At 43.7% G+C, this 15608-nt stretch overlaps 1 protein-coding gene across 1 annotated transcript in view; it reads right to left on the bottom strand.

Annotated features, from left to right (window-relative positions):
- The window catches only part of LOC147673733 (lamin-A-like), a 126223-nt gene extending 115852 nt beyond the window's left edge, over window positions 1-10371 (bottom strand). The window contains exon 1 of the mRNA XM_086947655.1: window positions 9883-10371. Within this exon, the coding sequence (XP_086803781.1) occupies window positions 9883-10229 (347 nt within the window). The 5' untranslated portion in view covers window positions 10230-10371. The remainder of the gene's footprint in view (window positions 1-9882) is intronic.
- Between the last annotated feature and the right edge of the window lie 5237 nt (window positions 10372-15608).

Genomic DNA, 15608 nt, shown 5'->3' with positions numbered 1-15608 from the left:
GCCTATTTATCTCACTCTTGCAGAATCTTTTCCATTCCTTCTTTCTCTGTTTGTAACTGATTTCTTCTCATTCGCTTTCTCTCCCTTCTCCTTTTTGTTGCTTTCTATCTCTTGCTCTCGGTCTAAGTCTGGTAATGAAATTAAAGCACTCATCCCCAAAAATAAGAGCTGGTACCAAGCACATGAAATCACTGGCACAAATTAAGCACTGGCCTACCTTAGCTAAGCGTTAGATGGTTTTCTTAGGTTGTGATGCATTCAACTGTGAGCACAACTTTGAGTTACTGGGATTGCAAAAGATGCTATACTGGCACAGGGCATGTTATTTTCATATTTTTTCAAAAATGGCTTTTGTAGATTTCAAAACCTTGCATGTCTTGTTAACGTCCATAGTTTGTGTCAGACAGGCCATTTTTTTAGGGTGTTAAGAGGTGGCAAATGGTTTTGGGCTGGGCAGTGAAAATGAAGCCTCCAGTCACATGGCTTGCTTAACAGACTGATGTGTAGCTAAGGTGCCCCATGTTTACTTTAAGGCCCAAGAGGAGGGGAAAGAAAGAGAACCAAAAATGACAACCTCTTGACGGACCTGTATAATTTAAGCTTTGGTCATAGCTTTATGTGTTTAAGCATATACAGCACAGAAACATGAAAAGATAGACTCAAATCTAGCTTTTTGAGCTATCTTTATTTATACAAAAAACATGATTGATTTTTACTTTTTTCTGAATACATAAAAACACTTTTTTTGAAAATATATATCCATTAGAGTAATTTTGACTTTTTATGAACAAACAAATAAAATAAAATTTTAACAAAATGAGCTAAATCGACCCCCACTAAAAAGCTGTGTGAAAATCAAAAAACAATCATTCCTGCAGTTCTCTCTCTCATACATTCTAGGACTCATACTAGGTGAGAAGTGTAAACGCAAATCCACATCTGAGAAAAACAACATATTCTACTTTGTATTATTTATACATGAGAGATCATTTTTCCAATTCTCAGCTGTGTGTAGGAGGCTGGCACATCTCAAACAAGCATTAGCAAAGTCAATAGTTTGGCTGTTGGGCGCCAGCGTTTTTGCTCTGTCAGTGCTTGTTTTGTTTGTCATGATTGTTACCCAAACGCTATTGTCAGGGAAGCTACCAAGCACTCATTACTCTAAAAGACAACAGTGGCTTAAAGCAAAAATTTGTTTGGTCTCAAAATGCACACATTGCCACAGTTGTCCCTGGTACTGAAGGGAACTGCTTTGTGTGTGGACGTGCTCCTTGTGCAATGGAAGGGTGCCGTCACTAAAGTTGGCTGTCTATTGCACCATGCTGTACACTCTAACGAACATCATAAAAATATACCAAATGTTTTGGTAACCCAGGTAGTAGGGCGCTCAGCAAAGTATAGGGATAGTTTCAATACGCCAATCTGTTCCTGGTGCTTCTAGACGGAGACGTGTGGTTACCAAAACACCCACAAAAGTATGTCTAATAAAATAAACAATTCTCCCCGAGCACTCAAATGTATGTTCTAAACATGTATCCAAAGTCCAAAGTATAAAAAGTGTAGATCGACACAGTTACAGATCCGTGGTCCATGTAATGATCAATAACTCAGATCCTTTCAATCAAGGTTGATTTAATTCTCAGTAGTTCTTATCTTCAAAATTCATGATTGTCCACAAACTGCAGCCATCAAAATAAAGCAGCCAACAAGTGTTTCGTCGTGTCAGGAAGCACACGTTGACTTCATCAGGGCGTAATCTCAATATCCATCGCCAAAATCTCTTTCCATCAGATACAAAATGTAGTATATTTTTCAATCTCAAATTAGAACTCCCACACTTTCAAATTATTCAGAGTAGGAGTCTTCTTTAATTGTAGACGAGTATCAAAATCTCCACAGAATAAGATCAATATATTTACGCGGGTCCGTATATCTACAGAGCGGTTGCTGTAGATATACGGACCCACGAAAATATATTGATTAAAGAAGACTCCCACTCTGAATAATTTGAAAGTGTGGGGGTTCTAATGTGAGATTGAAAAATATACTATATTTTGTATCTGATGGAAAGAGAATTTGGCGATGGAAATTGAGATTATGCCCTGATGAAGTCAATGTGTGCTACCTGACACGACGAAACACGTGTTGGCTGCTTTATTTTGATGGCTGCTGTTTGTGGACAATCATGAATTTTGAAGAGAAGAACTACTGAGAATTAAATCAACCTTGATTGAAAGGATCTGAGTTATTGATCGTTACATGGACCACGGATCTGTAACTGTGTCGATCTACACTTTTTATACTTTGGACTTTGGATACATGTTTAGAACATACATTTGAGTGCTCGGGGAGAATGGTTTAGTTTAGAATAAAAATTTAAATGGCACAATGAACTAACGGTGGATGAATATGGCCAGCTGAAACCCCCTCGAAGTAAGTATACAATACATATAGTTTTACTAAAATTAAAAGGTCTTGGATGACGTCAGACGTTATAAAACGAGAGGAAAGGAGGCAGGCGAATATCTTGCAATGGCCTGTCGTCACTTTAAACGCACCACTAATCCCCTCCGCCCAAAGCCCTCTGAGGCGGTCTGGAAGGCAGCAGTCCCTGTCCTGTAATTTCCGGAATGTTCTGGAAGGGCACGTGTGCTCGTCGGCCCGGCTAACGCAAGACTCGGCTTTCAAACCCTTGAAGCGCCTGACGAGACGGAGCTCGGGGCGCCAGACTTGGCACCAGAACCCTGAATGACGTGTACCGTACAACCGGCCCTGGACTAGCGCCGAGGGCCAGCTGCCACGCTAGACTGGGCCAGAGGCAGCGCACACCGAAGAGGCTCCATCAGGGAAACACAATTCAGTTGGTATATTCAAAACAGATTTCTGTGGCAAATAAACACCACAACTGGCAGCTAAGCTTTATGACAAGCATTGGCAAAGCCATTAATTGTGGCCAAGGCAAGCCAGCAATGTTTTGTTTCTATTTTTCTGCATACACAATCGATATAAAAATAGTAAAAGTAATAAAAAAGTAGTATATTTGCAAAAAAAATAATGCATTAATTCCCCCCCACCCCAAAAAAAAAACATGAACTGACAGCAGAAATGAAAGCTAAGGTTGGCTTCTCCGCATTGGCGCTCTGAAGTAACCGAAAGGCAGCAGTGCACACGTGCAAGAGCAAAATGCTGGTAGTCACAGTGAAGAGAGAGAGTGCCTGAAGTGGACTGACTCCTTTCCCCCAGGCTGTGGTGGGCAGAAGCAAAATGTGAAGGACACTTGACCAGACCAATGGATGAAGAGAGTTAACCGAAAGTCCGTCCATGTGAATGTATAGATTTTTATTATGAGTTTTTTTTAAAAACATGAGTCGTAACTAAACAGCTGAAGCTGTCTCTTGGCCAGACCTGAAAAAACAAATAATTGAAGATACAAATTCTAGCTAGGAAGTCTGGGTTTGGGGTGAAATATAACCCGAAGGAGCAGGTAAAGCCCTGAGTCAGCTTGGACAATAGGAAAGTTGGAGATTCTGTGACGGGCAGGCTTATGCCTTTAAAACACCATTGGAATTGAAGTGTAGTACGACATGGCAGTCAAAGTTGACAAGCTGAATATCTGACTGTTTTATCTTTTAAAAGGCACTAATTTAGAGGAGGTAATTACAGTAGGAAACCCCAAAATTGCACCCCATAACTCATAGTCACATGGCATAGACGTCTTATATCCAGGTACACGCAAAGTGTCCGTCAAAATGATAATGGAAAGTTGGCCTTCCTAAAAACGATTATGTTAATAACTCCTTGTATTATGTCACATTGTGAAATTGATGTTAACACATTAAACCATGCCCTGATGCAACACGTTTAAAGTGTACTCTATGCGGCTACCCCTGGTCCTTGGGAACATGACACTTTCCTCCTGTTGAGGCAGGTTCCCCTACCCCAGTGGTTCATACATTGATTTCCCCTGGAATGCTCTGTTTCCCAGGCTCATGTTGCACCAACCAAGTGCATGGACAGTCAGGCCGATCCCTTACGTGGGTGCTGTGGTGGGCCGCAAGGTCGCTCACACAGCCACATTTAAAATGAATGAGAGCAGTGCTGCATTCGTAGTCCAGGCCCTGTCGCAGCACCTGGAGGCGGCATCAAAAGCCAAGCATCAATAACCAGGGGTGCAACGCAAAATGTTGGGGTCGCCATGAAAAATAATGGAGGACCCCCAACAGATTCACTTCGGTTAGGCACAGAATACCCGCAGAGTTGGGCACCCCCTGACAGCGTTACTCCCTCCTAGGCGGTTGTATGGCATTACAGCGCGGGCTTTTACCCTGTGTGCCATTACAACGCTGTTTTTACAACGCAAGTCGTTACAACGACTTGCACTTTAAGGGCTGGATAGTGGAACAGTTTAATTTTCTATTCCAACTCCAGCCCACGTTACAGTAGGGAAGGTGTTGGAATAGAAAATTAACTATTCCCTATTCAACAGCGCCCTCCAGCACAAGTTGTTGTAACGACTTGCGTTGTAAAAGCATCGTTGTAATAGCAGTGCGTGGTAATGCCCGCGTTGTTATGGCGGTTTACCCTCTTAGGCTATTCAGAAGGCCATTTTAGGCCTCATTTTGCAGTCTTGTCACAGTTGTGACCTGGCCTGGGTTTGGTTATTGACAGCTTTACTCTGTCCCCTCTCCAGCTACCCAAAGGCCCAAGCAGGAGAAGGGATGTACCCAGCATCGAGCGGCCGATGACGCACTAGCTACACGGCGGGGCGTCGTCGAGCCAGACGTAGGACAAACCTACTTCAGAACTGCCAGTTCCTAACAGGCTCAGTCAGAATCTGTCTCAGTGTTTACCAAAACCTCAAATACTACAGGAATGTGAGACTCAGGCCCCACAGAGACTAGGGCCATGGCAGACCCCGTGCAGGAAACTCTCCTAAACCAGAGCGCGAGGCCTTATTTGGAAGCGCGAGACCAGATCTGCTTATTCTTCCTCCACAGCGTAACACTTAGTTAGTTGCAGGGCTGCCTTCCTTTTTAGGCTGCCTGACTTTGTCTTTAATCCATCTGCAAAGGCCTAATTCTCGCTTTTTTTCTACGCTTCTTTCACCAGAGGGTCTGTGGGTCAGAAAAAATAAATTCCGGGCATTCCATTTCCCACCAGAAGCAAAATGGGTTTAATAGCAGAATGCACTTTTAAGTGTTATTACAAATTGTAGGTGACATCATCAAATTGTAGAACTGAAGTTTACAAACTTCCACTGCAAAATACTAAACTAAACTACTAAAATACACAGTTGGCATAAATGTTAATTTTATTACGCAGCATTGTTCCCCAGCAACCAGCACCTGGTTTTTGCCACCATGCAATGGCGGATCTACGACAGATGCAGCAGGTGCAGTGCACCAGGACACAGACCTCTGATGGGCTCATTGAACTTTGCATTTTACCACCCCAATAGCAGTCAATGGGGCCATTTTCCTTTCTTGCACCAGAATCCACGCATCCTTGCTACGCTACTGCACCCATGGACTTTATAACGAAAAATAGGGCCTTGGACAGAATAGCAGCTGTTCTCTCTCTTTAACCCCTTCGCTGCGGCGGCCATTCCGCCGCAGCGCTAAGGGGGCGGGGGGGCCGCGTGGCGCGCCCATGCTGGTGACGGAACCGCTCCGTCACCAGCCGCGGTCGCGCTGTGCTCATGACGGAGCGGTTCCGTCACGGCCCCGCCCGCTTAATGGAACGCTCAGCGCAGGCGCGGAATCCGACCGCGGCTGATGACGGAGCGGTTCCGTCACCAGCAGGGGAGGGGTTAAAGGCACAGAGCATAAAGTAAATCTAAAGTGCAAATGTTCCTCTTTCCACAGTGATTGGGAAGCCTAGGAAAACCAGAACAGGGCAATATTTCAGAGATGAGGCATAACTGCCAAGTGTAGTAAGATATTAGGTTTAAAGAATAGTGAGGGGCAAGAGCTGGTAGGCGTGTAGCGCCTGTCCAAATTGTGATAACTGTAACTGATGCAATTAGTTATTTATTTCAGAGAGAAGGTGAGGTGATGAACTTGCATGCATGATAGCTTATTCGGTTAATGCACCTGCAACAGAAATCTGCACACACCAGAGGCCTCTGGTTGGAATCTTGGCGGAGTAAACTCACAGACTACAGTTATTAGCAGGCCGATAAAATGAGTATTAGTGAATTGTGTGACAGCAACATCTACTACTCCCAGTGCTAAGAAACCTTGAGGTTTTTGCATCAAGGGCCAAGCAAAAAAAGTGACCATGATTATAGCAGGAGACAGAAATTGTGCCTGGGTGTGGTTGGGTCAAGGATAACATGATACATAATCACGCGGTGCAACTTCATTTGGGTAAAAAAAAATCTGCATTTTTCATACTAGGTCTTTATTTGTGATAGGGGCTTGCAGCCAAGAAGCAGAGACCGAACCACTGCGTGAGCCGGCACTTCAAGCCTGTGGCTTCCAGAAGGGCGTGGCAAGTATTTCCTAACCCTCTTCCCCCCTCCCATCATTGTGGGGCAGGAGTTTGAATGGGACATTTGGAAACACGTTAGGTTCCCAAAACCACTGGATAATATTTCGACGAAAAACATTTTTAGTTCAGAGATGAGTAGGGCTGTCCATGTGTATTTAGAATGTATTTTTTTATGCTTCAGGATACACAGGGAAGAAAATCACTGCATAGCGCATTGATATTTTTGGGTTTGGAGCATGCATTTTTTTTAAATTTCCCACTCCCTGACGGAAAACGGCCTTTATACCGCAGCTTCAAGCATGCGCTCGTTTCACCACATGCTAAACAACGCTTGCCTTAACCACTCATATGCCTGAAGCACGCATATGCATAGTTAAGGTAGCTTGCTAAGTGGGCGGGAGAGGAACCGGGTGGGAGGGCCTGCACGAAGGACGGAACGCTGTGAGGTAAGTTGGGCCTGGGGGGCGGGGGGGGGTAGGTTTTAAGGGATGGGGGCCAGTTTTTAGGACTTAGGGCAGGGGAGTGGTCGAGCAGAGCTTTAGGGCTCAGGGCAGGGGGGAGGCCAGTCTTCAGGGCAGGGGGGACGTTTTTAGGGCTCAGAGCAGGGGGGAGTCAGGATAGCTTAAGGTTTTAGGGGTGGAGTCTTTTTTCAGGCTCAGGGGGAGGTCAGGTTATAGGGCAGGGGCCAGGATTTTTGGACTCAGGGCGGAGTGAATGGGGTGTGAACTGTACCACACATCCCTTTAACAAACATGCCTTTACCACAAAATTGTGCGGCAAAAGCATGCGTAGTAAAGGAGGGAGATCTTAAGACGCATTCCTTGTTGGGGCTGCGTCATTGGCGTAACGAAAATTATGGGGGCCGAAGAGGGGTCCCCTTCGGGCTCAATCATGAGCTCTCTAGCCAGAGTGCAGTGCCGAGGGGGGCCCCTGGAGCTTGGGGCCCCCTGCACCGTGGGGGCTGCGGGGACCTGTGTTACGCCCCTGGGCTGCGTGTTAGAGGCACGTGTTGTTCAACCATGCATGCCTCTGTCATACAACCCTGCCTGACCTTTTTTTATTGTGAATTGTGAAAGGGCATCACTCTGAAATGAGGCAGCAACAATACCTTGATTCCTGACTCTATAATTCGTTTTTTGTCATTTGTACACATGCTAACACTATATGGGCAAGTGTTTAAGCATATCAGTATCAGTTTAACACCTGAAGACAGCAATGAGCAACTGAAAGGTGAACTGTCACCGCATGACACAAGGCCTATCAGTGCGCGGCAACATGTGTTGGTAAGGTTTGTGTAATTTTTTATCCGGTTGAGATAGACGTACTTTTTTAACATCTCCAAATTATGCAGAAGATGACAGATTTTGTGGCAAGTGCAACATATCCGTGATTATGGAAATGCTGCAGCATCCTATAATGCCAGTGGGCCTGAATATAGTACAGTATGGGGTGTTGTCACCTCTCGTAATGGACATCGACTATTCAAAGACAAGCTGGAAATCCATTCCTTGCAGTGGTTTTCAGCTCGTTTTCCCTGCCACCGTGTGATATCGGCTACTCAATGAGTGACCGTGTGAAGGGAGTCGATATTGTGTGTCACACAGTGGCACCGTGCGAGTTGGCAGGTCTGCAGTACCAGTACTCACCATCCCAGAGTCCCTGTCTGCTTCTGAGAAGTGCTGGTTCTCTCCATTAAAAGTAACACATCCCTGCTGAGAGGTGCAGGTACTCTTCTCTTTCACATTTAAGAAATGCAGGTACTCAGTACCAGATGGCACCTGCCCATTTAAAGCACTGGGGGCCACGTGTGCATGTGGTAATGGGCGCACCCTGCACGAGCCATGTTTCAAGGAATGTTATGAGTGAAGGAAGTTTAAGGTGCAAGACTAGCCATTTTGAAGGAGACTCAGAAAGCCAAAGAATTGAAGATTATTGATCCTTTGCAATAAAGTGGGTTTTGCATACTTATCAGCTGATCCCTTCCCAGACAGCAAGTTTTTACTCTGAACTAAATGAAAAAAATGGACGATGACTAGGTTGCTCAGTCGGTTGACACACCTGTTGTCCGTTTCGGAACCCCTCAAGTTCAATGCAATTTTTTGGGCATTCCCTATTAGCTCATGGATTTTGATTAACGATAATGATAAATAAATGTGTAAAGCACGTGGCTACCCCAACGGGGTTTAGCGGCGCAGCATGAAAGCAGTAATGGTAAAATAGCCAAGTTTTCAACAGTTTGCAAAACTCCACAAAGGAAGTACAATTCCGAATATTTATAGGGAGAGGATTGCATAGGGTAGGACCTCAAAATACAAAAACCAATAACAATCTTTAGGTTCTGTTTAGGCTTGTATACAAACACCTTTAGAGTTTTAGAAAGAGTTCCTTCCACCCTTGTGAATTATACTATTGTTTTTAATTGCTTGTTTCAAGTTTTGTAGAAAATCCAGTTTATATATTTTAAATATTTTAAAGTTTCAGTATTGTACTCTTAAACCTAATACGTGCATGCGTCTTTTACACACGCGAACAAGGTAAATTAACAACATGCCCAAAACGTGAAACCCGTCGAGATGGCTCAGTATGTCATGATTGCAAGAACAATTTGACGGTGAATGGCAGCTGTCAGACCAGTTTAACACACTGACAATTTAGTTTGTCCCATAATGTCTAGAACATAAATGACTGTATTAATTCTACTAATTATATTATCATTATTATTGCTACTACTAATATAGGAATTATTAATATTCTAATAATATTAACTTCAAAATGACTCAGCAGTTTAAATGTCTCTTCAAAACTATTTGTGCACATAAATGATTATATTAATAATGATATTACCAATTTTACTACTGCTAATATGATTGGAAATGTTATTAATATTAAAATAATAATTACAGCAATACCAATAGTTATTATTACCAGTAGTAACTGCAAAATGAGTCCGCAGATTAATGTCTCTTCAAAGCTGACTGTGTGTGTGAGCTATAAGTCACTCACTGAATCCTGGCACCATTGACCCAGCCGTTCCTTCACCGGCGATTGATAAAATGAGTATGTTTGGGTGGTGATAAACTAATTATTGTACTAGAAATCTGCAACATGTGCAGTGCCAAGAGCACCTGCCCACTTTCTTGCTTTCCTCGACCAGTCACTCTCTTTCCAGCCACCCATTCTCCCTCTCCTTCTTTCCTCTTCTCTCTTTCTCTGTCTCTCCCTCCCTCTCTTTCTCTCTCCCTGGGACTGCTGCAATTAACCCTGCAGAGCTGAGGGAACTGTCAGACCCCAAGAGCTTTGAAGACCACTTCCAAGGGCCCCAGGACACCAGGGAAAAGCACGGTAGTATTAACAGCCTGTCCTACCCTGCTAGCTTGGCAGTCGCCTTACCTGGCCTTTAACTCCTTGTAGTCCTCGCGTACTTTGCTGAGCTCGAGCTGCAGGCGCGCGCGCTCCTTGGCCACGGCGTCCAGGGTCTTGCGCGCGTCCCCCAGCTCCACCTGGTAGGCCGACTTGATGCCCGTCACCTCACGGTTCACTGTCTCTTCGCATTCAGTAATGCGCAGTCGCAGTCCAGCGTTCTCCGACTCGAGCGAGCGCACCTTGTCGATGTAGACCGCAAGTCTGTCATTGAGGTCCTGCAGGTCCTCCTTCTCCTGTAGCCGGGTGATGCGGGTGGGAGACAGCAGCGGGGTACCTCCTTTCCGGGTGCTGCGCTTCTGGCCCGGGGTTTCCATAGCAGCAGACGTCGGATGCAGGTTCCGTCAGAATCCAGACAGAATCCGTTGTCGGGAGGCAAGAGAGCAACCGACAGCTGGACTGTCCTCGCCTTTGCTTCTGGCAGTCAATGCGCCCTCCTCTCCGGCTCCAGCTCACATAGCCAGACCAAGCCAAGGGAGGGGTCATTACGCCGCCAACTCCACGCCTTCAGTGTCATTACGTTATTTTTATTACATGAGACTTGGACAGAGAGGGGAACCCACTGGCAATAAACCTGAAATAACCCACCTACATATTTCACAAGGCTTAGTGCAATATCAGAGTTTTGTCTCAGCAAAAATCTCAGGGAAAAAGAAGCTAGCGACCATGGATCGTGTCCTAGGGCTCACAGCTGCTGTTGAGTACTCGGGCGTGCTCCAGCTAGGTTCACGCTACACACGTATCATGTACATACATGCAACGATATCTCAAATGATGAGTTCCCGGAGTATGTACATCACCTCCAACCTGTACGAACTAAGTAAGGACAGCCCTGTGCGCATATATTTCCGCTTGTGTTCCTGGTCAGTGACGTCATAATGCATGGGCACGCTGGGCAGTTGCCCAGGGGCCCCACGAGCATAGGGGCCCATGCAGACCAGAATTTAACACACATTTTCCGTTAAACATTTTTATTCCTGTGAGTGGTTGTGCAGGCTGGGCCCAGTGCCCTGTTGTGCCCGGGGGCCAATAATGCTGTTAAGATGGCCTGGTCCTGGTGTGCTTAGAATAATAGCAGCTTTGTATGCATATGTAATGGGAATTTGGTAGTTCTTTCATCTTTGCAAGCTGTCTCACTCCATTCCTAGGCGCACACTGACTTCCAAATTGGAGTGTGCGTCTGTCCCTCCCTAAATGTCTCTTACAGCGACACTCCTTACATTCAGTAACGAGTACATTATAGAAGCTTACGGAACGCATAGTGCGCATGTAGTATCCGGCAAAGGGACTGAAGTCCAAACAAATCAAGTCATTCACCTCTCGTAAATCCTGGCCCTATCCATGCTCAACAGCGGTAATAAGTAACATATCACCCCGCGCATGTGCATACATACACATTTATATATGTTTGTGCCATGCAAGTAAAAATAAATGGGGCCCAATAAATCATGTTATTTCAAACAAGTGTACTGATGAACAGATTCACATTTATTACTACAGTGCAAATGGATTATTCCCAGAGTAGAGCGTAGATAGCTTGATAAAAAACATACTTAAATCCTCCATTCTAAAATCACTTAACAGGAGAAAACAATTTGGACCGTATTCGCAAATTTTGCTTGTTGTGGTTTTAGCTCAGTGCATAGATTGAATCCATTATGCTCTGGTTCCGATTAAACACTTCTGCTTATAACTACCATGGCTTATACCGCGCGCAGATCTGCAGAGTGCAATGTGATATTTATTACCATTGTTAAAGGAGGGGAGGGTCAGCCTGACCCAGTCAGGGTTGTACATCTTGTGAATTATGGCCCCTCCCCACACTCAGCAATGGTACTAGATAGCATATTACATCACACACACCTTTCTCTCTCTGTTCCTATCGAGGGGACGCTATAGCCGTTTTTCCTGATATTGGACGTCTATATTATACAGTGCATATTACCAGGATGAATCTGGGATCCCTTCATCAAGAGTTGAGAAGAATATTAGTATGATGGAACTGAAATTCTGAAGCTCTAAGGAAGTGAATTAATTTCGAGAAACACATGTTGGCATGGCTGTTCTGTACCACTACTATGTGAAGAGAATTTTGTGATCAAGCATATCATGTACTTCAAATGTTACTTCTACCAAAGTTGAAGACAACTTGATTTGTGTCTGAACAAGGACGGACGATAATAAAAGAGTTTTGCATGGACACTTAAGAAGCAAAAAGTGTGTTTTTCTCAGTGCATGACTATATATATATATATATATATATATATATATATATATATATATATATATATATATATATATATATATATATATATATATATACACACACACACACACACATATATATGTACACACACACACACATATATATACACACACATATATACACACACACACATATATATACACTTTCTCTTCAAAAATAAATAAAATCAATAACAAATATTACATAAATGTAATGATGTAATGTGCAATTTATTTGTCAGTACCAATTATTTTGGTTAAAAGTAGTTTCTTGGTAACACACGAGTATATGAGCATGTACGAAAAGTATTTCCTGTGCGGAGAGTCTCGCGCCACAGATGTGCCATGTTTAGTGCCCACGGCAACAAACAGATACATCATCCTCTTTTGTGAATAAAAAAAACTGACCTCATTCAGTCAGAACGGCTTAGAACCGTGGGATTAAAAGACGCTCCGCCCACTCCTCCCATCTGCAGTAGATGACACCATTGGAGCGGGGTGGCCTATTCACTGTATCTCGCGTATACATTACGGATATATGTCACAACTCAAAACATCAAAAACGGATATTTTGGGGGTCTGGATTCTCACCGGTCATGTGATCGGAGCTGCTCGGGCCCCACTTCTTGAAATTCTAGCGGCTGTGTCCCACTCACCGGGTGGTACCGCCTCAGATCTGAGCTCTCCGTCATCTGGCCATACACTTTATCAGTTATAACAGCTCTGGTTGTAAAGTTCGTAGATAAAAGGAAATTTCACTTAAAAAATAGACTAGGCACCAGCTCGGTACAAAGGACACACCAGTGTGACATCTCAGCAGGCAATGCCTCTGATGTTATCTGTGCTTAGCATCTAGGTAAGACATTCAAATTCCTGGTAGGGGCCCCTTAGCCTCTCATCCTTCTGAGATTGATGCAATTAATACAGTTGAGAATGGTAATGCTCATGCTTGGTGCCCTCAGTGCTTTGAATCTGTCAGACCGTAGCAGCAGAGCACTATAAACAACAAGCACTGGCAAAGCCAACAGATCTTGACTTTATAATGCGAGTACAAAGCTGTTGGCTTTGCAAATGTTTGTTTGTAAAGCACTGTTTACCAGCAGCAAAAGAAAATGACCTTTCAAAATACTGAAGGGAGAGCAAACACATATCTAATGGTATCTCAAAACTATACACTGAATTGAGTATATTAAATGTTTATAACGGGCATGTTATATTTTTCAAACACTTTTCATCTAAGGGAACTGTGAAGAGACCTTAAAAATAATAAGGAAGCATCAGAATGTAAATGGAATGGTTTGCGAGGGCCTAATCGACTTCCCACAGGATTCAGCCATCTTCTCCTCTGCACTGGCCGAGGGAGCAGATGTATGGGCCATGAGGAGAAGTGTCATGCTAGATACACCTTCTGCCTCGGGGCCAGCAGAGTGAGTGCAGCAGACGACCCTCCCCCCTGCACTATAACAGTCTTTGTGAGCCAAGGCTTGTGCTTTCAAGCAACATGCGGAATGCAGTTGATGACACATAAGCAACCTTTAAAGTCTGCTTCTCAACGATACCCCAGCAACAATATCCCTGTTTCTGGGTGTTTACAGACAAGTAGAGGGGGGGGAACACAGTGTTGGAAGGGGGGTACTTGAGAGGTGAAGCGGCACAAGAGGGGGAAATCTAACCTACACATGCACTCTTATCGAGTTCTGAATAAAAAAGAAAAAAATAATTCCTTAAATGTGAGCAGTGGGAGGATACTAGACTGTCAATCAAAATGAACGTAAAGTTGCAATGCTCCAGGGTAGAGAAAAATATAAAAAAAACCAGGAAGGAATGCCATCAAATAAGAACCAATCAAATGAGAGTCACAATAAAACCGACCAATGGTAAGCAACCGGCAGGGTGCAGGCCTACTGTAAGCTCACAATAGATCTTTCGTAATCAGACCTCTTGGGTTGTCTGGAAGGCTCGACCTAAAATCCAAGCCAAGCACAATAAGATGCACCTGTAGCACCGATAAATGAGATGAAGGCGACTGAATGGAAAACTCTGCAATACCAGTCTTTCGTCGTACCAAAGAATCCTGTGCAGTGGGGTCGACCCCAGATTTCTCATAACAAATATATTTTAAAAGGCCACAATGCTTACTTCAGGTTCAGCAACAGTTCATGGGAGAAATACTCCTCTGCAGGAACAAAAGACGCTAAAATGATGAGCAGGGATAACAAAAGTATTAGTTTCACCTACAAAACTTGAAGAGAGCCCCCTTCAAATTCAGGAAGGCTCTTTGCTCATAAACATGTGAAGGGCCTTGGCTAAAGGGGACAGTTCTAATGGGTTATGGCCTGATTCAAATAGAAAAGTGTAAAAGTGCAGGTGGAGTTGTGCAACATGGCTTGAAAGTACTTTTATACTTTCTTTTTTTCAAATTTGCAAACTAGGTATGCTTGTTCACCTAACAGTAAACCTGGAAAACTTTGCAAAGGATGTATGACGTTATAACGCATGCTTTTACCACGCATGCCGTTACAACGCAGTTTTTACAACGCATACCATTACAACGCATAGCGCTTTGGGGTGCTGGATAGTGAATAGTTTAATTTACTATTCCAACTCCAGTCCCCGTGGATAGTAGGGAAGGTGTTAGATAGTAAATTAAATCTATTCCCTATCCTAGAGCGCCCCCCAGCGCAATGCGTTGTAATGGTTTGCGTTGTAATGGTTGCATCGTAATGGTAGTGCGTTGTAAAAGTTTCGTTGTAAAGGCTGTTTACCCTTTGCAAAGCATAGTATTCCAGTATACTACTGCACTTGCAATGGGACTTTTTTTAGTCTGCCTATTCTTCCCATGTAGAGTTGTAGGTAGTGTACAATTCCGCACAGTGGGAAGGGCTGACAGATGTAAAAACAGCACTTTCACTACAAGGTATTATGTTTGACCCTTACAGAAAGCCATTGGCTCACACCAGTTCTAGGGGTGATCTGTTCTCCTTCACATCCTGAAAGGGAAATTACTCCAGGGCTTGGCTGGAGTAAATCGACAACTATTTTCAGAAATTAGTCGATTTCAGTTTGTGACTGCCCACAAATCGTCACGTTTGCGGGAGATTCACTATCTTACAAAGCAAACTGTGTTTAGTTCCTCAAACATCCCACAATTTGCGTGGGATTTACTACTGTAGATTCTTAGTTGATGAAAATTAACTAAGGGCCCCTTGTGCAGTAAATAAACGTATCGATAATTTTACAGCCCATGCTAAATAATTTACAAAATGAGAAGAAAACATATTTATTTTAAAAATTCAATGCCTTAATGTAGAAGAAGATTTTTAGTATACAGGTACCTATGTATGTCTCCTTCCAAGTGGGACAATTCAACTCCATCACCATTTCCTACTCTCAAAACATAAATAAAAGTATACAGAACATATGGACAAAGTTATTATAGAGATAGATAGATA

The sequence above is a fragment of the Lissotriton vulgaris genome, chromosome 12 (assembly GCF_964263255.1).
Source record: "Lissotriton vulgaris chromosome 12, aLisVul1.2, whole genome shotgun sequence".
Taxonomy (NCBI): Eukaryota; Metazoa; Chordata; class Amphibia; order Caudata; family Salamandridae; genus Lissotriton; species Lissotriton vulgaris.
This window is presented reverse-complemented; position numbering and strand designations above follow the sequence as displayed.